The sequence below is a fragment of the Lissotriton vulgaris genome, chromosome 11, assembly GCF_964263255.1.
Source record: "Lissotriton vulgaris chromosome 11, aLisVul1.2, whole genome shotgun sequence".
Taxonomy (NCBI): domain Eukaryota; kingdom Metazoa; phylum Chordata; class Amphibia; order Caudata; family Salamandridae; genus Lissotriton; species Lissotriton vulgaris.
In genome coordinates this window covers 398503162-398525837 of record NC_141699.1, presented here as the reverse complement: position 1 = coordinate 398525837, position 22676 = coordinate 398503162, and the positions used below count along the sequence as shown (strand labels likewise).

The 22676-nt window shown below is 46.2% G+C and overlaps 1 protein-coding gene across 1 annotated transcript in view; it reads right to left on the bottom strand.

Annotated features, from left to right (window-relative positions):
• LOC147679864 (poly(ADP-ribose) glycohydrolase-like) overlaps positions 1–22676 on the bottom strand; it is a 471979-nt gene that overhangs the window by 17276 nt on the left and 432027 nt on the right. The window contains exon 15 of the mRNA XM_086943423.1: positions 15159–15284. Within this exon, the coding sequence (XP_086799549.1) occupies positions 15159–15284 (126 nt within the window). The remainder of the gene's footprint in view (positions 1–15158; positions 15285–22676) is intronic.

The window sequence follows — 22676 nt, the reverse complement described above, 5'->3', positions numbered from 1 at the left end:
GGCGACTGTTCTGAAACAAGGTGTAGCCCAAACAATCTGCAGCTTCCATTAAAAACACCTTACTCACCCCTTCTCCAAATGAGAACCCCCTGTTTTGAGCGTGACTACTTGCCTGATTACAAATCAAGTGAGTGTTTTAAAACATGTTTAATTGAGTTTCATTCTATTGCAGATTACATACCGCGCTCTGGCGCAGCATGGCACCAATAATCACTGAATGACATCATTCGCAGAGCTGAGGGTGTCGCTGACGGACAGATGCAGGGTGCAGTTTTTGCACTCTGGGGGTTCAATATTGTCTCTGCACTAGTGAGTCTGTGCAAGTGTCTGGTTGGAATCACATGCACCAAAGCATATCCGTGCGATTTATAACACTTTTCGGTGATGATACGACAGTGTGGGTGAAAAGGGAGTGGGAACATGTTGGGGCTTGAGAAGTAATTGGAAATACGATACAAAGTCACCTGCATCAGCGCGTTACGTTGCCTAAAGGTGACAGCCTATTCACATAGTTACTCGCCGCTCCTCCCCTCACTGAGACGTCGCACTGCTCTTCCTGGTTCTGGTGAACGCCGGCCGCTCCTCCCCTCACGCAGACGTCGCGGCCGGCGCTAGTTGCAAGGAACTACTTTGTTTTATAATTTTAATTTTTTAATTTACGTTTTAATTTTATTTTATGGAGCCTATGTCCATCTACACACCCTGAGGATTACAAAAACGTATTGGGTGTGTGGATTGGCGCTGTGGTTCCAGAGTTTACCTTGCCAAAAGGTGCAAGTTCTCTCTTTATAATAGTAGTATAGATAATACATATTGTACCAACGGTATATTACGCTACTGATATAATGTATTGAGTATTGTCGTGTTGTTTTGTTGCCTAGTATATGTACTTTTCTAATTTTGTGATACGCCAAAAGAATCATTGAGCAAAAATTATATATAAAAATGATTTGAGTTACCACGTTTCTTATGTTCCTTCCCTAAATGGTGTACTTGAAAAAGACATAACAGAAATTATTTGAAGCATTTGAAATAATTCCTCAAGGAGCTTTTTTCTACTTAGTTCACTGACAACAGGCACTGCTAGAGGGAGCAGTGTAATGCACTACATGATAGAGCTTTCCAAACTGTGTGTCCCAACAGTACTATGTCACCAGCAAGTGGTGGGTGTGTCGCGGGATGACGCGGTAGTTTGCTTATTTCAGACTCACTTCCTTCCGCGTAAATGAGCAGTACGTACCAGACGTACGTGGCGAGAGGAGGAGACCGTTAGGCGAGCGGTGCGCGAGGCACATGCATAGTTCGGTCTCCTTTTCAGCTGCAGTGGTGAGACGATGGGACCACGTTGCGGGCTGGTCCACCTCTGCCTCGTCTGAGCGGCATTACAATCAATCAATCAATAATTGAATTTGTAAAGCGCACTACTTACCCGTGAGGGTCTAGGGCGCTGAGGGGAGGGGGGTAGTAGAAGTTGAGTCTGTTGTTCAGGTAGGCTGGTCCGGTTTTGTGAAGTGCTTTGTGTGTGTGGGTGAGGAGCTTGAAGGTGATCCTCTTGTTGACGGGGAGCCAGTGCAGGTCTCTAAGGTGGGAGGTGATGCGGCTGCGTCGATGGATATTGAGGATCAGGCGGGCGGAGGCGTTCTGGATCCGTTGCAACCGTTGTAGGTGTTTGGCCGGGGTTCCTGCGTAGAGTGCGTTGCCGTAGTCCAGCCTGCTGCTAACGAGGGCTTGGGTCACCGTTCTTCTGGTTTCGGTCGGGATCCACTTGTAGATCCTGCGAAGCATGCGGAGGGTGCTGTAGCAGGAGGAGGAGACGGTGTTGACCTGTTTCGACATGGAGAGGGAGGAGTCGAGGATGAATCCTAGGTTGTGTGCGTGGTCCGTGGGTGTTGGTGTACTTCCCAGTGAGGTCGGCCACCAGGAGTTGTCCCAGGCAGAGAGGGTGGGACCGAGGATGATTACTTCCGTCTTGTCTGAGTTCAGTTCCATGCGGCTGCCCCTCATCCACTTGGCGACAGCCTTCATTCCCTCGTGGAGGTTGGTTTTGGCGGTGTGCGGGTCCTTGGAGAGGGAGAGGAGGAGCTGGGGGTTAATCGGCGTAGGAGATGATGTTCAGGTCGTGCTGTCGGGCCACTTGTGCGAGGGACGTTGAACAGGGTCGGGCTGAGGGATGAGCCCTGGGGTACGCCGCAGATGATGTCAGTGGCTAAATCGGAAGGGTTGGGGGCGGACTCTCTGGGTTCTGCCGGAGAGGAAGGACGTGGTCCAGTCCAGGGCTTTCTACTGGATTCCGGCTTCTTGAAGGCGTGTTCTTAGTGTGCGGTGGCAGATCGGGTCAAAGGCGGCTGACAGGTCCAGGAGGATGAGGGCTGAGGTTTCGCCATTGTCTAGTTGGCGCCGGATGTCGTCTGTTGTGGCGATGAGGGCTGTCTAGGTGCTGTGGTTTCGTCTGAAACCTGATTTCGATGGGTCTAGGATGTTGTCCTCGAGGTGGCGGGTCAGCTGTATGTTGGCAATTTTCTCGATGACCTTCACCGGGAAGGGGAGCAGGGAGATGGGCCGGAAGTTCTTGAGGTCCTGGGGTCCGCCTTGGGCTTCTTGAGGAGGGCGTTGATTTCGACGTGCTTCCAGCTTTCCGGGAATGTCGCTGTGTCGAAGGAGATGTTGATGACCTTCCGTAGTTGGGGTGCGATGGTAGAGTCTGCTTTGTTGAAGACATGGTGCGGGCAGGGGTCAGATGGAGATCCTGAGTGGATGGAGTTCATGACTTTGCGTGTCTCGTTGACGTGGATCCAGGAGGTCAGCTGGTTGGTGCAGGTGGCGTATGGGGTGGGGTCTGTCGTGGTTGGAGCAGATGGAGTGTTGAAACTGTCGTGGATGTCGGCGATCCTGCGATGGAAGAAAGTGGCGAGTGAGTCGCACAGATCTTGCGAGGGGGGGGGATGTCGTTGGTGTTGGCGCTGAGATTGGAGAGTTCCTTCACTATGTTGAAGAGCTCTTTGCTGTTGTCTGCGTTGTTATCCAGGCGGGCTTTGAAGAAACTTGGCAGTTCTGATGAGGTGGTGATGTCTGCGGATGGCGTCCTTGTGAGCTGCGTGGCTGTCTGGTGTGCGGTCGTGGAGCCATTTTTGCTGCTGGGGGCTGCAAGGCCGAGCTGCAGCCCTGCTGGAGCCAGAGAAGCAGTGAGGACGAACCTGTCTGTAGTGACCATTCCCGGTAGCCACCTGCAAAGACTGGAGGAGTCTGCATATACACAATGATTTGGCAGGGTTCAGGTATGTGTCATAATGCATCCGGAAACGTGTGCCCTCGTTAGTGCCAATTTAACACGTGCAGACAGCAATTTGCAAACAGAATGCGACCAATTAACTTTTGAAAAGGGTGTCTTACTGTGTGGCCAAATGTGTGGCCTTTCTTCATAACTTTTGACGTGTTTCAGCTAGAAACATTTTTTTGTAAATTATGTAGCAGATGGCATGTTATGTGGTAAACGTGGTAAATCTATAATTATGCGAAAAATGCCACAGTTGTGTAGAACTACATAATTTCAGATGGCCTGCCTGTAATTATGGCAAATACACCGAACACGTAATACATATCCTGCATGCATGGTAGATCCCTGGCCGCCCGAATAAGTAAAAGTTTAATTCACTCCCTAATACACTGCTAAAATATCCTTTTAAATCAGCAAAATATAGAAACTTTGCTGTTCACTCTGACACTGTGCCTCGACATTGGCACCGGAGCTGATGCCCAAGCATTATTTATTTATTTTTTAAAATTTTTGGTAAACCTTTATTATACTTAAAGCAATACAATTGCGGGCAAGTAAAGCGCCAAGATCAAAAACATACGTCATTACATCCCCAAATTGCCCCATTGTAGCTCAGGATAATGTTCGTATTATCAAATACCAGGATGGATGAGGTTTCTTTTTTCTTTTGGGATTCTAATGAACAGGAGCAATAGCGAGCAATCTTTTCAAAGTCTACAGCCAATTATCAAATCGTACAGAGGCGATCAACTGGACAGTTGAAGTGGGAGTAGGGGCGAAATAAGCAATACTGAACAGCCATAAGTGCAGTCTCCAGGCAGAACAAACCAGTGCCCCACCCCACAAGAACTGAATACGCCATAGAATTCCCGAAGAAGAAAACAGAAAAGTACAAAGGAAAGGGCCATAGAGTCAAGAAGAAACAAGAAGATACACAGTACCCAGCCCCCCACCCCGCACCCCTGCAGAAGGCCATGGCCTACCCCCCCAGTAGTGTGCCCGTCGCCCTAATAGGAAACCCGAAATATAGTTAGAGAAAAAGTGAAGAAAGAAGAAAAGATGGAGGAGGAAGACAACCAACATGCATATTCCCAGCTGCCCACCCCCGACCCCGCAACCGATGAAATACCAACGTTCAACTCAGTCAATGTCCCGCTTGTCCCTCATAGTCCCAGCAATGTGAGCATCAGCAATCCAGAAAACGCCCTCAGCCTTGCCCCCTGCGATCAAGTGCGTCAACGGAGTCCAGCTGTCCAGCCGTCATCGTGAATGAAAGAGGCGACCGGGATGGCCACAACGGAATAGGAAGCTGTCCACCAAAGTCTACCCAGACCAACGCTGCGTGTTCGATGACGATACAAATAGATCAACGCAAAGCAGTAATCCCCTAAAGGCAGCGGGCCAGTACGATAACACCAGCTCCAAGAAAGGAGGAAAAGTCACGCCATCTGACCACAAAGGAGTTGCCGGACATGGCGTCCGGGGACGATTCCCCAACCATTGCACGAGTCCACGAACACCAGGCTTCTTTCGGACCATTGCGGTCGGCACCGTGGCGGAATCAAATTCTCGGTCTTCCAATGCCTCCGTATGTACCTGGGTAGGCAGTTCACTGCAGTCGGGTGCAGGGTGTGGCGCAGTGCCACGCACTTGAGGACAACCACGGCCAGTCGAGGGCACATCGGGAGCAATAGCATCTAACCGGCTCCCCAGATCCTGGGCATTATCATGAAGGGCAGCTCGAATAGCACCTAGAGCGCCCAGAATATCACAGATCCCCAGCGGTGCCTCAGGAAGAGAGGATGCAGCATTTCTCTTCACCCGAGGCTCACGGGCGTGTAGCAGCTCTTGAGGCCGGTCGTCATCATCCCAGGCTACCGGTAGATCACCCCGCCGACACTCTGCAAAGTACAGCCGGGCTGGGGGCACAGGGGCAGCAGACTGCCTTGCGTCACCACACACAGCGCTGATACAATGTCAGCAATTACCTGGACTCTCAGTCGCGGTCCAGGGTCTCCAGTTCCAAGCGCCGATGCACGATGTACAAAATGGCTCCCACCACAGCGCAGGGAAAGACAAAGGAACTGTCCGGGCCGTCCACAAGCGGGGAAAAGATACAATGTAATTTCCTCAGCTACAATATTTCCAAGCGTGCAAAGTCGCAGGGCGGAATGAATCGCTGCAGCTGGAAGCGCAGCGCGACAGTCTCTCGCCGGCCGATCGACTCCGCCCCGTCTTCGATGGCCGCCGTTGTTGTGGCCGGGGCTGGCCGTCCCTCACACACAAAGACCCGGTCTCACAGCCAGTAAGGGCCGGGGAAGAAGCGAGGACGTTTCACCACCCGTACCGCTAGTAACAAGCCGGGAAACACACCATCGGAATCGGAATCGCAACCCCGATTCAAAAACTTGGCTCAAGTGCAGGATGGATTGCAGGATGCTGGAGGAAAGCGAGAAGGTCGGCGGAGCCGAGAGTCTAGGCGGCCATCGTGGTTGCAGGCTAGGCTCCTCCGATGCCCAAGCGTTATTGATTGATAGATGAATTCTCCACAATCAGTTTGTTCTTGTTCATAGCCAGAACATATGTTAACACTCACACCACTATGATGGGTTTTCCCTTAGTTGCTAGGTCCAGGACTTTATACCTGCCTAACTGGTAAATTCCCGCCGCCACTGTATGTTCCTGTTGAAAACATGGGTGTCTCTTTCGCTCATTCGCCTGAACCCATAGAGCTTCTTTTGTCGACGTGCAGTTGTAGATGACACTGAAATTCCCAGAGGCCATGCAGCAGCCCATACCTCCTGCTTCAATTTCACAGCTGGGCTCTGGTAACTATAAATATACCACCTGCTTCACATATGTGCTCTGGTCACTTTAAACATCAGCTGACTGACATCTACCAGTTGAAACCTTTGCTGCTGCAGACACCTCGCAGTTACACAGCTGCTAGGGTGCTCTGGTAGCGAGCTCACAGGCTGTCAGCAGCTTGCTCTACCAGATTTCTCCAGCTTCGCCTGAAGAGACAGTGCAGCAATTAAAAGGAGAGTCAGTCTGCTCGCTATTGGTCAGAACACAGCACTATCACCTGAGAAGGGATGCGGTGTGAGCGGGAGGCCGACCAAGGCACAGACGCATCCATAACTAAGGTAAGGGCGACCCAAACATCTCCCGGAGGCCCTGCTGTGTCGGAGTTTCCAACAAAGAAGGTGCTTAGATTGACCTGTAGTGTTAAGCAAATACATTGGGCCAGCTTTACATTTTAATTTGACATATAATGCTTGTCACCATATTTTATAGAGATTTATATTTGCTTGCTTTTGTTCACTTTTTGTTCTATACTTCAGATTGAACGAGTCCTAGGTGAACAAACAGTACATGTTAAATGCCTTTTGTATTCAGTCCCACCATTCCCACTGTTAATGTAATACCGTATTGGAACCAATTGCATCCAGAGACTTTTCCATTGTCATGACTTTCCACCTGTATTGGCACCACACCATTTCAGCAGTTATGTTCTGGAATTAATTATATTGCATGTGTTAATAATTATATTGTATGTGTTCCAGTTTTGTTGCTGCCATTTGTTTTGTGAGCTGTATCGTTTAAGCTGCCCCATGATCATTAAAGGTCTTACGTTTTGTCAGTCAACATAAGAGTTAGTGCGCTTTTAGAAGTAAAAAACGCTTAACATCTTGTGTTCATCAAGTACTTTCCTTCTCCTGTAAGTGCATTACTAGCGTATGTTTATGTTCTGAATGTTGCCATCTGTATTATTGCTTTCACCCATATCATTTGCCTGCTTGGGTGATGTCAATCCTTTGGTCTTAAGCTGTGTAGCAAAGAAGCATTTTTCCTCTTGGATTTGGATGAGGATGTCAGGGTAGAGCTTGTGGGGGTGTCTTTTTATGGTAATACCCCACTGTTTGTTATATATGTTTTCTTGAGTATTCTTAAGTGACGGCTTCAGTTGACAGCCAGGTCACTAGGATGAGTTTGTTTTCGTTTGTTTTGTTTGCGAGCATCGCCAGGGGATGGAATTAAATTTTTATGATTTCAGATGTGATAGTTCATTGTGAGCCATTAGTTTTACATTGTTCCTCCCATTTTAAAATAAGAAAACGTGTAAAGACCTTTATTAAGGAGATATAGTACATGTTTGCAGATTTCTCTTTTTCTCATGCAATGAACCATTCAATGTATCTTCTATTGTAGGCCCTTGCTAGTATTGTGTGGGGGCCCTGCATGCTGGAAGGAACTATCATAACTTGTTTTCCGTTTCAGACATTTACTGTTAGGATTTGGGAAGTTTTTGCACAAACCGTTGTGATCTTTTTGACCCAGACTCATCACTTGCTCCGTATTTTTTTGGGTGGAGTTTTCCATAGCGCAGACTAGACCCGAAGGTATCATAGCGCTTCACATGAGCACCAGTTACGTTACAGACGGACACATTAATTTTTTTGTTAGGCACGGGGAGAGTAAGTGATTTGCCCAGAATCACAGAAAGTTGAGCGCCCCTGCCGAGACTTGAACCCTGTTCCCCAGCTGTCACTTAGGAGCCCACCGGGTCTCATCGCTACAAAGTATAAGCTTACGGGAGGAGAAAGTCTTGTTACCCATACGGATTACGGACTGCAATAATCAAATGTATCTTGAAGGGGAAAGTAGGTCAGCCTAACAATGCAAAGCTCTTCAATGGTAAGATAGAAGTGACTCAGCAGTGGGCCAATTTTCCCTCCTGCCTGCTTTTTTAATAGTTCCAGTTTTAGCATCTTTTAATCATAGTTTTTTTTTTATCCTACCACAGCATTAATACAATTTTCTATGCTGCTATAGACATACAAAACCGTTTTTATTGACGTTGGTTTGAAATGTTTTTTATTAACTGTACAATAAAGTATTATCTTACCTTACCTTACCCAGCGCCGAGGTCGACCGCCCTAGCTGTTAGGCCACATTCACACCCCGTATAACTATAAAAAATTGGGACATAGTGATCCTAATGTACATTTACAGTGGCTATGTCTGACTTAAACCATCACTGGGAAACTAAGCTAGAGAGAACCTGAAGTGGTTGGAGGGTGAAGTGTGAAAAGAGTAGCTGCTTCAACTCCTTGCTTGTGATTGGTGCTCTTACTGGAAGATCAGTGATGGTGGGAACATATAGCCAAGGCCCGCCTGTGAGAAAGAGCGAGAGCTGAAAAACATTTTCTGCAGTTCATGTGTTGTGTTTTCTGCAGATCAGTACCTGCAGTGGAACAGTCAGCTATGCGTAATACCGGTTTCCAGACGTTTCTTTGAATTGATAATGCAAGAGACCTCTTTGCTTCCCTATATTTAGGAACAAGAAGGATGTAATGTGCCTGGATTACATTACAATGCCTAAAAGAGAAAATTACACCACAGAATAAAACTTTTTATAGGAAAGATTCACCATGACTTTTGAAGAATGTGGTATTCAACTCTACATAATGTTGCTTAGTCGTGTTACTCTGCCACTCACTGGACAATGTTACAGTTTTCCCACAAGAGAATGGTCCATGGTCAATCAGGAAAATTCATAGCACTTTATCCTGCTTCTCTGAGAAATCTCACTAGGAACTTGGGGTAAAGTCAGGTTTTCAGGACATTCTTGGTGCAGTGTCTTTCGGTGACTGAAAACATCAGTCAGAATTAAAGAAAGATTGACTCACCCTTCCATACTTCCATACTTTGGTAACGATATTTCCTGTATATTACAGCACTTAGGAACGGTCACATGCAAAATGTAGCGCTATATTTAAGGAGTAAAATCTCTTTTTCTTTCCAGTCTGCCCGATTTTTAATTTTTGAATTCTAGGTCAGAAGGTCATGAACATATTCCACACAACCTACATTTGCTGTTGGTGGGTTCTTCAGTAGCTTGCAATGCATAAAGGCAGAAAGAGGGAATTACATTTTTTGCATTTGCTATTGTTGTTGGCTTTTGGCGCGCTGCGGAGAGCGGTCCCATCTGAGTTCAATGCGCAGAGACCATCTGATAAGTTGCATGATTGTTTTACCACTCACAATTTCCCCTTTCTAAACAGATTTTTGTATAACTCATATTCAGTAAGGCAGCAGGCAGACTTTGTGCATGGTTGGAAGGGTTGGCAGTGTGTGCACCTGTCCCTTTTGTTCCTTCAATCACTGGGGCATGTGTCAATGTGTGCATGATTATATTCTTGCTTCAGGCATAAACCTAACTTTACACCCAGTTTTTCTAGTCACTGTCCTTGTTAGAACAGATTCACAATTGCTTTATTAACCTTCCTGCTTTCTCAAATTTGCTTGAAAATGCACCATTGGTCTACTTTTTTTCCAAAATTTTCTCCGGGGGGAGAACCCTCCTTCGGCGGTTCAGGTTCACTTGCTACGCTCGTTCAGCAGCAGGCGGACTATGTACATGGTTGAAAGGGTTGGCAGTGGGTACATGTGCCCCTTTTGTTCCCTAAATCTCTGGGGCATATGTCAATGTGTGCATGATTATATTCTTGCTTCAAGCACAAACCTAACCCTAGACCCAGTTTTGCCAGTCACTGTCATTGTTTAAACAGAGTCATAAATGCTTTAGTAACCTTCCTGCTTCCTCAAATTTGCTTGAAAATGCACCAATTGCCCACTTTTTTCCAAACTTTTCTTGCGGGCATAGAAGCCCCCGAACCCCACTTAGGTGGTTCGGGCTCGCTCGCTACACTACCTTACTGGGTCCAAAAAATGATGCATAGCCAAAAAGTGTATTTGTAATCACAAAGGTCCACCTCCAAGAAGGTTATTGTGCATCCTGTTGGTGTTGGAATACACTTGATGTGTTAAAATACCCCTCACACACCAAAAGGGCCCTTGGTGTCATGCTTCATCATCGGGGTCTTCCCGCTCGGCTGCCGAACGGGGCAGTGCTGCAACAAGCGACTACGCCGGAGCACCTTTTAAGTGAAGGTGCTATGTGAGTGAGTGGGAGTGAGTGTCAGTAGGGTCAGGGGTGATATAGTGATGTTGAAAAATACCTGGCCTAGTGTAAAGAAAAAATTATTTATTAGGCACTGGCTGGTATTATTAAAATAGGTGATGTCGGAAAGGTTAAGCTAGTTAGTGGGCTAACTTTCCTGTGCGGGTCAACATGTTTCGGGGCTCCATGCCCCTTCGTCAGGACCGGGGTCAGATCCCCCTGTCACTCACTAAATGTTGTGCCACAGTGCGTGTATGTACCCTAAACTGTAAGGTACTTACTCCTATCAATGTGTATTTTATTTTATTTGTTATATAAATACACAGCCCTTGCTAGTACTGGTATACTTGGTTGTATGCTAGGCAGGGGGGTGAACAGTGCCCCATGAGCCAAAACTGAACAGACGGGTAATTGGAGGTCCAATAAACCTCCAGCCTCGTGGTGCTTCCTTCTGTGTCACGGAAGCCACGGACAGAGGAGGAAGCACCACGAGGCTGGAGGTTTATTGGACCTCCAATTACCCGTCTGTTCAGTTTTGGCTCATGGGGCACTGTTCACCCCCCTGCCTAGCATACAACCAAGTATACCAGTACTAGCAAGGGCTGTGTATTTATATAACAAATAAAATAAAATACACATTGATAGGAGTAAGTACCTTACAGTTTAGGGTACATACACGCACTGTGGCACAACATTTAGTGAGTGACAGGGGGATCTGACCCCGGTCCTGACGAAGGGGCATGGAGCCCCGAAACATGTTGACCTGCACAGGAAAGTTAGCCCACTAACTAGCTTAACCTTTCCGACATCACCTATTTTAATAATACCAGCCAGTGCCTAATAAATAATTTTTTCTTTACACTAGGCCAGGTATTTTTTAACATCACTATATCACCCCTGACCCTACTGACACTCACTCCCACTCACTCACATAGCACCTTCACTTAAAAGGTGCTCCGGCGTAGTCGCTTGTTGCAGCACTGCCCCGTTCGGCAGCCGAGCGGGAAGACCCCGATGATGAAGCATGACACCAAGGGCCCTTTTGGTGTGTGAGGGGTATTTTAACACATCAAGTGTATTCCAACACCAACAGGATGCACAATAACCTTCTCGGAGGTGGACCTTTGTGATTACAAGTACCTTGACAAGAGGAGGACGTGCCCACCTCGGTGCCTACCAGCACCACCTCTCCCATCCCTTTTTTTGATTTCCTCAGATAGCCAAAAAGTGTGTCACCAACATGAAAAGTTTGGAAAGCTGTGTGCTACAAGATCTAGCACGTCCACTGTACCTCTCGGCAAAGGCTGAGGCCGTCTCACCCATCCCTTCCGTAGCCGCTGCTCTCCGTCAGTTGGAGCTGCAGCATGAGCCAACAAATATAGCTCTTTATTTAACTAATTCTGTGAGAGCGACTGCCGTGCAGCACTTGAGACCTGGCTATTAGAGTGCAGTGTAATTAATGTACGTTAACCAACACCTCGTCACTATGCTCACTTTAGCACATCCATGTGAAGCGGAACCTGGAGTCCGAATCCCCAGGCACTATCACTTTTAAACTCCCAAAAGAATCAATGTTAAAGGTGAGCCAGACTGAGGCCAGCTTACTTGCCTGGTGCTTAGAAGCTACAGACCCTGTGAGAGGAACTAAACCATGGTAGAACCTTTATTTTTATCGCCTACTTTTCTTGGCTGTTTGGGCAATTAATTGCTCTAAAGAAATAAACAAGAACAATAAACCTATTCCTCTACCAGCTCCACTGGTCTCCAGTGGATAAGCCGAGATAACTGGTCTTCACTTAATAGGAAGGACCAGTTATATTCCCTAATTGGTTTTGGGCCCTTAGTTTTATCCGTGTTGAACGATGGCTGAGCCTTGCAACCTTCTTAAAAGATAACATAGATCATGTGACTGACAAAATTGAACCGTATCCGGTGTAAATGTTATTGCTTATCGCCCGAAGTTCAACATATTTTTATCGACCAAATGTCACACTTCAAAATGCTGGCACACAAGTTTAAGCTGTATATCAATATATTGTATATATATATATTTTTTTTTGCATGACCTAAAGTATTATTTCTGTACTCTTTCCAGGACATGTGGAGAATTCTTTATGGTTTTCTAGAATGCCTGCCGACTTGAAAACAGTGTTTTTACAGTTAAAACTGTACAACAACTCTATCATTGAGGAAAGCGAAAATCTTATTATTCGATTACATTGTTAGTAGAGACGTCTATTCATGGCAGTGACTACTAGATGGCAGTGAGTCAAAGGTAAATCCACCACATAAAAAAAAACAAGGGAGGGTGAGACAGGCAGGGGAGCGAGAGTAGAGCAATGTCAACAAGCGTGCGCGAGGCCACGCTAATTGGAAACAGATGGCACCTGCACGCCGCTGCTTGCTCCCGCAAGGTGGATGCCACCACAAGCACGAGTGCTTGAAAAGTGCAGACCAATTTCTAAAGGTCATCTCCTAGGTTCTACCTAAAAATGTTTGCCATAGCTGCACCTAGGTTCCCTGTCTATACACTGTTGGGATAACTAAATGAGCAAACATTCCCACTAAACTCTTGTAGGGCTAAACAAATTTCCTTAGCATCAGGTGCAGGCTCACAAGCAATCACAGCTCTCTGGGGGAAGACTAGACCTCCAGAATAAAGGGAGAGACTATATAGAGCATGGCACATGTTACTGATTCAGAAAATAACAACAGGATAACTTAGATTACTCCCATTTATAAATCCAGATCGCTTGCAACTGATATCAAAAGAGCAAACTACCAGGACAGTAAAGTTGAAACTCATTCCCAAGGAGCTAACACATCAAGCTAGAATATGATTGGTTTTGACACCACAACCGATCCCAATCCGATGGGTAGGGAAGTATGGCAGGGGTTTGGTTTTACTAGGTTGGTATTCAACTAAGTAAAAGTTCATTTGTTTTTGCCTTTTAACATCAATGCATTAGCTTGCTGGCCTTTTGGATGTATGTGGACTTAACGTATTGCAAAACCAATAAACAGATGCATGTTAACTCATACAGATACTGCTATCTGAACTCGAAAGACTTCATTAGGTTTTCAACAGTATTTCCAAACAAAGTTTCAGTTCATGGGGCACAGATGCCACACAAACAGAATACATTATCACAACTTTGCTATGGTTAGCTCTATTTAGAAATGGTCTATGGCTCTTGGTGTCCTGCTTCAGATACAGGGGTCCAGTATTTCATAATCTGTTAAGTACCAGCTAACGACTCAACTAACCTCAAAATCGTGCACATGGCTAGATACAGTAGGGTACCTGGCAGTGGCAAACCTTTGGGGACCTTATCTCGGAAATGGTCAGCAAGAGTCAACTTTTTCCACTGCCTAGGGCATGGAAAGGACTGGGACGCCCAATGAACTCAACAGACTTACCACTTTCTGCTGCAAGCAGGACTTTATGGCTATGGATCAGCTACAAACCTAAAGTCTGAGGAACAGTAAAGGTTATTAAGATGTCACCAATATTTATTCAAGTTTGGGGATATAGGCAGAACGTTTTGGTCAGCCAAAGTCTGGTTTGTTTAAGGTTCAATCCAATGCAGTTAGGAGTGTATCAGTTTCTGCAGGCTTCTGGTGCAAGTAGTCACAGCCTAGGTGTTCAGATTGAGGTTTCCTGCACGTTTTAGGTTCTTCAGGATAACCCTGTTATTCATCCTGGAACCCTGAGTGTGGTAATTTAGGAGTACCCCTTGCCTTGAAAGACTAGATCTAACAATAATAAAATGTTGAGCACAGCCAAATGATCTCCAAATAGTCAAATTCAATGTGGGGAAAACACTGGGATAACTAGGAAAAAATTAAAAGAGAAGGGTGGCACAGCTTTCCTAGGCAAAATAAAGAGATATTCTGCATAGGCTTTCATTTTACAAAGAGGGCATTCAAAACGTTTTATTGGATTACTGAAATACAGAATATGCAGAGCCAGAAAACAATGTCAGTACTAACAATTTCAGGCAAGTGTTGCAAGATTGGATTTGTCAAATGTCACAAAAGTTTGCCTGGAACAAACTTAAAGCAATTCTAACTGGATAATGTTTTGCATCACAAGCAATTGGGAAATTTCTTGCAGCACATTCAACAAGAGTCAAGAAAACATCAATGGAGGAATGTCAAAATTGAGGACGATTGTAGACTAACCAATTGGCATCTCTGTATAACTTTATTAGGAATTACAATCTGGATGTTTTATCCAAGGATGATTCTCAGTTTATCTTAATTGACCTATAAGATGAAGGGACCTAATTCCTTGTCTTCTCCGCTCTGAATTCGGTTTCCAGAGGTTAAGACAATGAGGTATTGTGGCACACAATAAGAAAAAAAACGTAACCTTTAGTCTATAAGTTTAATACAATTATCATATTTTCTCAACTTGGCAGTCAATAATGGGCCAGATATTGGCTGAACAACATACTGGAATAGAAGTGGATTTGAGGTTATGAATGGGAAAGTGAATAAGTAAGCTGCCACACAAGGTGCATACACACAGCTGGCTCTATCAGTTTTCTATTGCACAACATTTAAGAAAGAATTCTCTTTCCTTAAAGGTGACCTTAAAGCCTGATGCTACCTTAGCATTAGCAATACCTTCTCTACTAAAAATAGACTCACAATGTTCAGTGACAGGGCATTAGGGCAACCGTATTCAGTCTAACCTCAGTGCTATTGATAATTCTGCATCATACCAGCATGAAGACAAAGGATACAGATGGTGATATTTTCTCTCCTGGACATAAACATGTCCCAACAAGGAGATGTGGAGAAACAATGCTCCAGTGTTGAGATCAAATGTATGACCTAGTCTGTCCTGCTACTTAAATAATGAAATAGGAGTTCCATGCAGTTGGGGACTGTATGATCACATGAACTTACCAACTGTGAAACCGTCCTCCAGGAACAGATGCATCTCATGCAGCTCCCTCATCATGGCACGGTCACCAAAAGTGAAGTATGCCACATCCCTTCCTGCCTCGGCAGCCGCCATAAGTTGCAGAAGTCCTGTGGATGCCGGAGACCAACAAAACATGGCATGTTAATCTTTCTGCAGTGAAGTGCAAACATTGTCAGCGACTGAGACAACAGTTCAGTGTTTGTTGACGAGAAAGAAGAGAAAATTACTTACTTTTGGTTACTGTATTGCTGGTAGATATTGTATATTTTTCCAGGCTCACCAGTCTGTGTCTATCCTCCAAGTGCCAGAGTTTTTCTTCAGCAACAGCTCACCACAAACTCCAGAGAGCACTATGTGACTCTGCCCATCCAGATTATGAAGACATTGGGATATATAAGACTACAACTGGTTTTCTGGTGTCAGTTCACGGCCTTGACAACCACAATTTCAGCAGACATTAGACTTGCACATGTTTGGGAGGAGGGCAGTGGTGAGGAATCTGTGGAAGATGTAGTATCCACGAAAATAGTTGTTACCAAAAGTAAGCAACTTTTTCTTCTGATGGATACTGTTTCCTGCAGATTCAGTGCATTGTGAATGAATCCCAAAGCATTAACCCTCTGAGAGGTTGTACTGTAAAGTACAGACTAACCAAACATGTGATACATCAGAACCCAGGCAATGTATTCGTTACTGCATGCCGGGGATATGAGACAACAATATTTTGCAAACAAATGCAAGGATGACCAATGGCTGCCAAGCAAGTGGCAGCCATTGGAGCACCTCTGAGGAAAGCAATCAAATGTTTACGAAGGCTAGCCGGGGGGTCCTTCATGGCCAGGGCATAGCAGATCTTTATGCAGAGCATAACCCAACACTGAATCATCGACTTGCTTATCAAATTGCTCTTCTTCACTCTAGCCAAGACCACAAAGAGACAGTCACCCACTCTCCACTCAAATGCGCATTCAATGTTTTAACGTATAGTTTCTTACCTGTCGGTGTAGTTTTGCAGCTTGAACACTTTCTGTATTCACTATGCTGTGCATTATTCCGCCATCTAGTGGTTGGGTCCGGAATTGTAGCCTTTTTTTTTCTTCTTTTCTGTGGCCCAGGTGGGCGTCGACATCCCACCATTTGGTGTCCTTCGTGACGTCGGCGCACTTCCTGCGGAAGCTTCCACCTTTGGTAGTCATCTTCGGATTCTTTTTTCTTTTCTTGTGTTATTATTGTCTTTCCCCAAATTTCTTAATTCTTGTGTATTTTTAATCCCCTTCCTCCTTTCTCATCTTTCTGGCAGGGGAGAGTGGGTTCGCTAGTGAATCCAGAAAGTCTTCAAGCTGCAAAACTACACCAACAGGCAAGAAAGTATTTGCTTCACAGCGTGAATCTTTCTGGATTCACTATGCTGTGCATAGGCTTTGTAGTGGTTTGTGCTTATTGTGGTGGCTGGGTGGAAGATGATTCCTGGTTACTGAAAATGTGCTGTAAAACCTTCTGTTCTACTTGCGCTTCCTTGTTCATTTGAATATCCATGCAGTAGTGCTTCGTGAACATGTGCACTGAAGCCCATGTTGCAGCTTGTCAAATGTCTTGAATTGGTGCGTTAGCTAGAAACACAATTGTTGCTCCTTTTTTCCCAGTTGAGTGAGCAGCTCCTTCTAACTGTTGCCCAGCTTGTTTGTGGCATAGTTGTATGGTTTGTGCAATCCATCGTGCAATGGTATTCTTGGTAACAGGCCGTCCTAAGGAACTGCTTGCGAAGGAAACAAAGAGCTGCTTTGTCTTTCTGCACTCCTTTGTTCTTTCTATGTAGTGCATCACTGCCCTTCTGGCGTCCAGTGCATGCAGCACTCTCACTGTACTTGTGGTTGGTTTTTGGAAAAAACTAGGTATTTGGATTGTTTAGCTGATGTGGAACCGGGACACCACCTTTGGCATGAAGTGTGAGTCTGTTCTCATTACAATCTTTTCAGTGTGTAGCAGCAGGTATGGTTCTTGAAGTGTTAGAGCCTGCAACTCACTTTACTCTCCGTAGTGATGTGATAGCTACTAAGAAGGCAGTCTTTAGTGTGAGCATGTGCAGTGTAACCTTGTGCATGGGCTCGAATGGTGCCTTCATCAATTGTGTAAGTACTACGCTGAGGTTCCATGCTGGTGCTGGCATTCTGTTTGGAGGTGCGAACCTCTTCGCCCCTTCCAGAAATCTCTTTACGACTTGGGAGGTGAAGAAGCTCTTCCCCGTTTCTCCTCTAGTATAAGCCACAAGCGCCGCTAAGTGTACCCTTAGGGATGCGTAGCTTGTTTGCTTTGCATCAGATGCGTTAAGTATTTTAGCACTGTTGATTCCCTTTGGATTTTTCTTTGCACATTCTCCCTAATGCACCATTCTGAGAATCTCTTCCACTTTGCTACGTAGCATTTCCTTGTGGTAGGCCTTCTTGCCTCCTTGATCACTGCCATTGTGCTTGCTGGTAGCTTGAGGTGTGCAAACTCTAGGTCTTCAGAAGCCAAGCTCCCAGGCTGAGGCTCTCTGGTTCTGGGTGTAGCACCATTCCGTTCTGCATTATTAACAGGTCCCTTCTGTTTGGGAATTTGTGCGCTGGTGCCTGCGCCATCTCCACAACTTGCGAGAACCTTGACTTTCTGGCCCACTGAGGTGCTATCAGTATTAGAGTCATGTTGCTGACCCTGCATTTGCTGAGTCCCCTGTGTATCAGTGGGATCGGGGGGGAAAAGCGTATGCAAATGTCTTTGACCAACTTATCCATAGCGCATTCCCTTGTGACCGATGGTCTGGTTGTCGGATGCGAAGTGTTGGCATTTTGCATTCTGGTGTGTTGCAAATAGGTCTATTTGCGGTGTACCCCACTTTTGGAATACCTTCTGTAATTCCTGTTGGTTGATCTCCCATTCGTGTGATGCTGACGTCTGCCTGCTGAGTCTGTCTGCCTCCACGTTGTCCTTCCCTGGGAGATGTATTGCTAGTAGGTCTATCCCTAGTGGGATGGCCCATGACCATATCTCCAGTGTTAGGCTTGATAGTGCTACTGACTGTGTCCCACCCTGCTTGTTTATGTAGAACATGGTAGTGGTGTTGTTCATTTGGATCAACACCCTGTGTCCGTACAGTTGTCTCTGAAAAGCTTTCAGGGCTAGGAACACTGTCTTCAGTTCCAGGTAGTTGATGTGCTTGACCGCATCCTGTTGCGACCAAAGCCCCCTCACCTTCAGTCTGTTCAAGTGCGCACCGCACCCCAGCTGGGAGGCGTCTGTTGTGATGGTCATTGTGGGAGTTGGTTGTGTGAATGGTTTCCCCTGTGATATGTTTTGTTCGTTCCACCACGCTATTTCCTGATGTGCGTGTGTGTGACAACCACTAGATCTTCCCAACTCCCGGTTGCCTGTGACCATTGCTGCTGTATCCTTTCCTGGAATGGCCTCATGTGTAGTCGAACATTTTGAACTAGGTGAATGCAAGACGCCATCATTCCCATCAGCTTGCTCACCGTCCTCACTGTCAGAACTTGCCCCTTGCTGTAAAGACATGTTTGCTTCATTATCGCCAAAGTTCTCTTCCTGCTGGGGAACACTTTGGCCTGTATGTGGTCGAATTCTGCCCCTAAGAATATCTTGACTTGCTCTGGCTCTGTTGATGATTTCTCCCAATGAATCTAGAAAGCCAGTTCTGTCAGTGTTAGTATGACCTGCTGGATGTGTAGTCTGCATTGATCGTACAAACTTGCCTTTACGAGCCAGTTGTCGAGATACGGGTATACATGTGTCCCCTGCCTTTGAAGGTGTGCTGTGACAGCTGCTAGGCATTTTGTAAACACTCTTGGTGTGGATTTTAGTCCGAATGCCAGTACTGTGAACTGGTAGTGGCTTTGTTGATCACAAACCTTAGTAGGCGCTTGTGTTTGTGGTTGATGTGTAGGTATGTGTCCTTCAAGTCTATAGTAGCCATGAAGTCTCCTTGCTGTATTTGTGGTATTACCTCTTGTAGGGTGGTCATTTTTAATTTTTGAGTCCTTATGAATTTGTTGAGGAACCTCAGATCTAGGATACGTCTTAGTGTTTCATCCATCTTTGGTACCCGGAAGTAAGTCGAGAAAACTCCCTTGTTCCTTTGGTTTAGCGGTACCGCTTCTATTGCCTACTTGCTGAGCAATTCCTGTGCCTCTAGTTGCAAGAGCGAAAGCTCCTTTGCTGAGTGGGCTTTTCTTATTTGTTTTCTGTTTGGAGGTTGTCGTTCTAACTCTATACAGTATCCATATTGTATGATGTTTAGGATCCATTTGTCTGATGTGACCTTCTTTCATTCCTGGATGAAGTCTCTTATTCTTCCCCCTACCGGTGTGGAGTGTTTGAGGTACTGCTTGTCGTTGACCGTTTTGTTGCATCTTCTCCTTTTGTTTTTCCGCCCTACTTGAGGTGTTGCTAGGGTGGTGGCCTGATGCATGGCGGAGTCACTTGTTTGAGGGCTGTCCTCGTCGTTTCCGCGCCCTCGAAAGGACTATCCCCGGGGTTGGTACTGCCAGTTCTGCTGCTGCTGACCCTGCTGCTGCAGGGCTTGGTTGTTCCCTTGGTAGCCTTGCTGAAACGTTTGGTGTGATGTTGTCGGCACGTTGCCTCCACTTCTACCGCCCGGTCTCCTTGTGGGTGTGCCTCTTCTCATCCCCCTGAACTGCAGCGCTCCCATCGATCTTGCTGTTTCGTTGTCCGTCTTGAGCTGTGTCAACTTGTCGTCCACTGGTGTGCCGAACCGTTGCTCTCCATTGAAGGATGTATTTAAGATGTTGCTCTGTACCTTCGGCTTGAATCCTGAAATTCTCATCCATGCGCGTCTACTCTCAGTCACCCCTATCATCATTAGCCTGCTAGATGTTTCTGCAGCATCCAGCGCCGATTTTAGGCATGCTTTCGCCAAGTTCTCTCCTTCCTCTACCAGGTGAGCAGCTCTCTGTTGGTACTGATCTGGTAGGGCTTTAGGATCTACCCCACTTCATTCCAGTGTTGGTGTGTGTGCCTATTGAGCAGGGCGTTGGAATTCACAATGTGTCACTGTATTGCCGCATTTCTCTCCACCTTTCTCCCTATGATGTCCATCCTCCTACTCTCCTTGTCTGGAGGTGGTCTGGTATTTGTGGGAACATTGGCCCTCTTCCTAGCCGTTGCTGCAATTATGGTGTCGGCTGGCACTGACCCCTGGATGTATGCAGGGTCCTTTGAAGAATGTTTGTATTTTTTCTCTGTTCTAGGTGTCATAGCCTTGCATACTGCTGGCTCCTTAAAGGCCTCTCTTCCCTGGTGCAGCACACTGGGGAGCATGGGCATGAATTGGCTTCTGGTCTGTTGAGGCAGTAGAGTTTCCAGGAGGAAACATGCCTTGGGTTCTCCGCCTCCATTTTTACTCCATAAGTCTGTGCAGCCTTCTGCACAGCCATGTTGTAGATCCCTATGTCGTCTGGCGGCGAAGGCCTCGAAGGGTAAGTGTCTAGGCTCTCCTCCGGCGATTCGGCATCGAGATCTTGCAATCCACGTCTTGTGCCTCCGAGGACATCGAGTCGCGGTAGGATTGTAGATCTTCGTCGTCTTCTCCCTCGAAATAGTAGTCCTCTTCTTCCAGTTCCTCGACTGGTTCGGGTGGATTATCAGCCTGAGTTCCTCCCTGTTCAAGAGTTGGGCCATGTATCCACCTCTTTGGGGGAGTTTGAACACTTTGAGGACTGTCCACATGATGTCGTCTTCGTTGTGGTTGGCCAGTGAGAAATGTTCCACAAAAGGTGTTTTGGGGGTCTTGCACCTGATTCTGCTCTGATGCTGGCTGATCCTGGTCTTTACTTTCTGTGTGGTTTGACCAATGTACAGTTTAGGACAGGGACATTGGATCAAATAAACGACATTACAAGTGTTGCAATTCGAAAATGAGCGACAATGTACAGTAATATTGTTGAATGTGAAGGATTTGCCTTTCATTGTGAATTCACAAACATTGCAGCATCCACATGTAATGTCGTAACAGCCGGGGCAACTGTGTATCCATATGTACAGCTATATCTGCTAATATATCTCCCCAGTACTGGGTGACTTTGGGGCTGGACCACAGGAGATGTAGAAGCGTGCCCGGGGTGCAGTAGCCCCTCCAACAGGTCTTATTACATATATGATTCATTTTGTGCAGATTAGTGGGAATGAGGTACCAATACGTGGTTATCTTGCTATTCATTTTGGTTCTCGCAACGTTATGCGCTGTGTTGTGCACCCGGTAGTAAATCTCCTACCATTCTTTGTGTGTGAGGGGACGCCTGATTTCGCGTTCCCAGCATAGCTGAACTAAGGACTTCTTCGTGGGGGTCCGCAGGTGCATGTATAATTCTGTTATTAGGCGTTTGTTGTCCTTTTTCAATATCAGCCATTTCTCAAAAGGATTAGGTGTTCTCTGTGTGCCACTCCTCACTGTGTCAGAACTGAAGTTAACGGAGGCTCAATGCATTGAGCCTCTGAGTAACCATAAGCTTCCTTTATGCCATCAAATGGGGATTATTCAGTTTTCTTCTAAGAGATGACTGTGAACTGTTGACCATGAGTGAAGTCTGGTTTGTACATTGGTCATTGGGGGCGGGAATGTAGTCAGCTCTTCTTGTGTTGCTATTGAGTTCCATGTTGCGAGTGTGGCTCTCACAATGGGAGGTGTAGAGTCCCTTGCCCTGCGTTTGCGAAGCAACCGCTGGGTCTTCCACATTTGTATCCCAGCTGTACACAGTTCATGATGCACAAGTATTTCCCTGATTCACTCCAGGGCCATTCTACAATATAACCGAGCAGAGCGGCTTGGTGATATATTATCAGGATTGGGATATCGAGACCCCCCTCCGCTGTGAAGCACTAAGCTTAGGACCTGTGTGTAAGATGGTGGAAATCTGACTATATGGTTACCCCCACTTTTTGCCTGGTGTTTTGCTGGTTTTCGACATAGATGGACTAGGACCCTAATATACAATACCTTGGGCAAGTATAGACAGGAGCCCCACATCCATGGTCAGACAGCTGTGGCCTATAGGGACACAGGGGCTAATATCACCATGGTGACACAGAGATTAGTCCCCTCAGAACAGCTTTTACCTGGGTTTACATACCAGGTGACCAATATTGATGGAGTCAAGTCAGATCATGCCATGACAGTAATCATTCTCAGCTGGGGAGGAGTCACTCGCCCAAAGAGAGTGGCAGTGTCTACAAACTTGCCTGTAAATTGTTTACTAGGCAATGATCTAGAACTCTCAGCCTGGGATGAGATAGAAAAAGAAGCCCATTCCAGAATTGTAGGCCTCCGTGTTTGGTAGGGCTGTGATGGCCACAGCCCAAGCCCAGACAGAGTTTAGTGTTATGAAGCCTGAAACTATGGATCACTCCACTCAGACAGAGAGCATTGGGGAGGAAGAAGAGTCTCCCTCCCACCAGACTTTAGGTGAGGGTCAGCCTCCTCAGGGAACTGA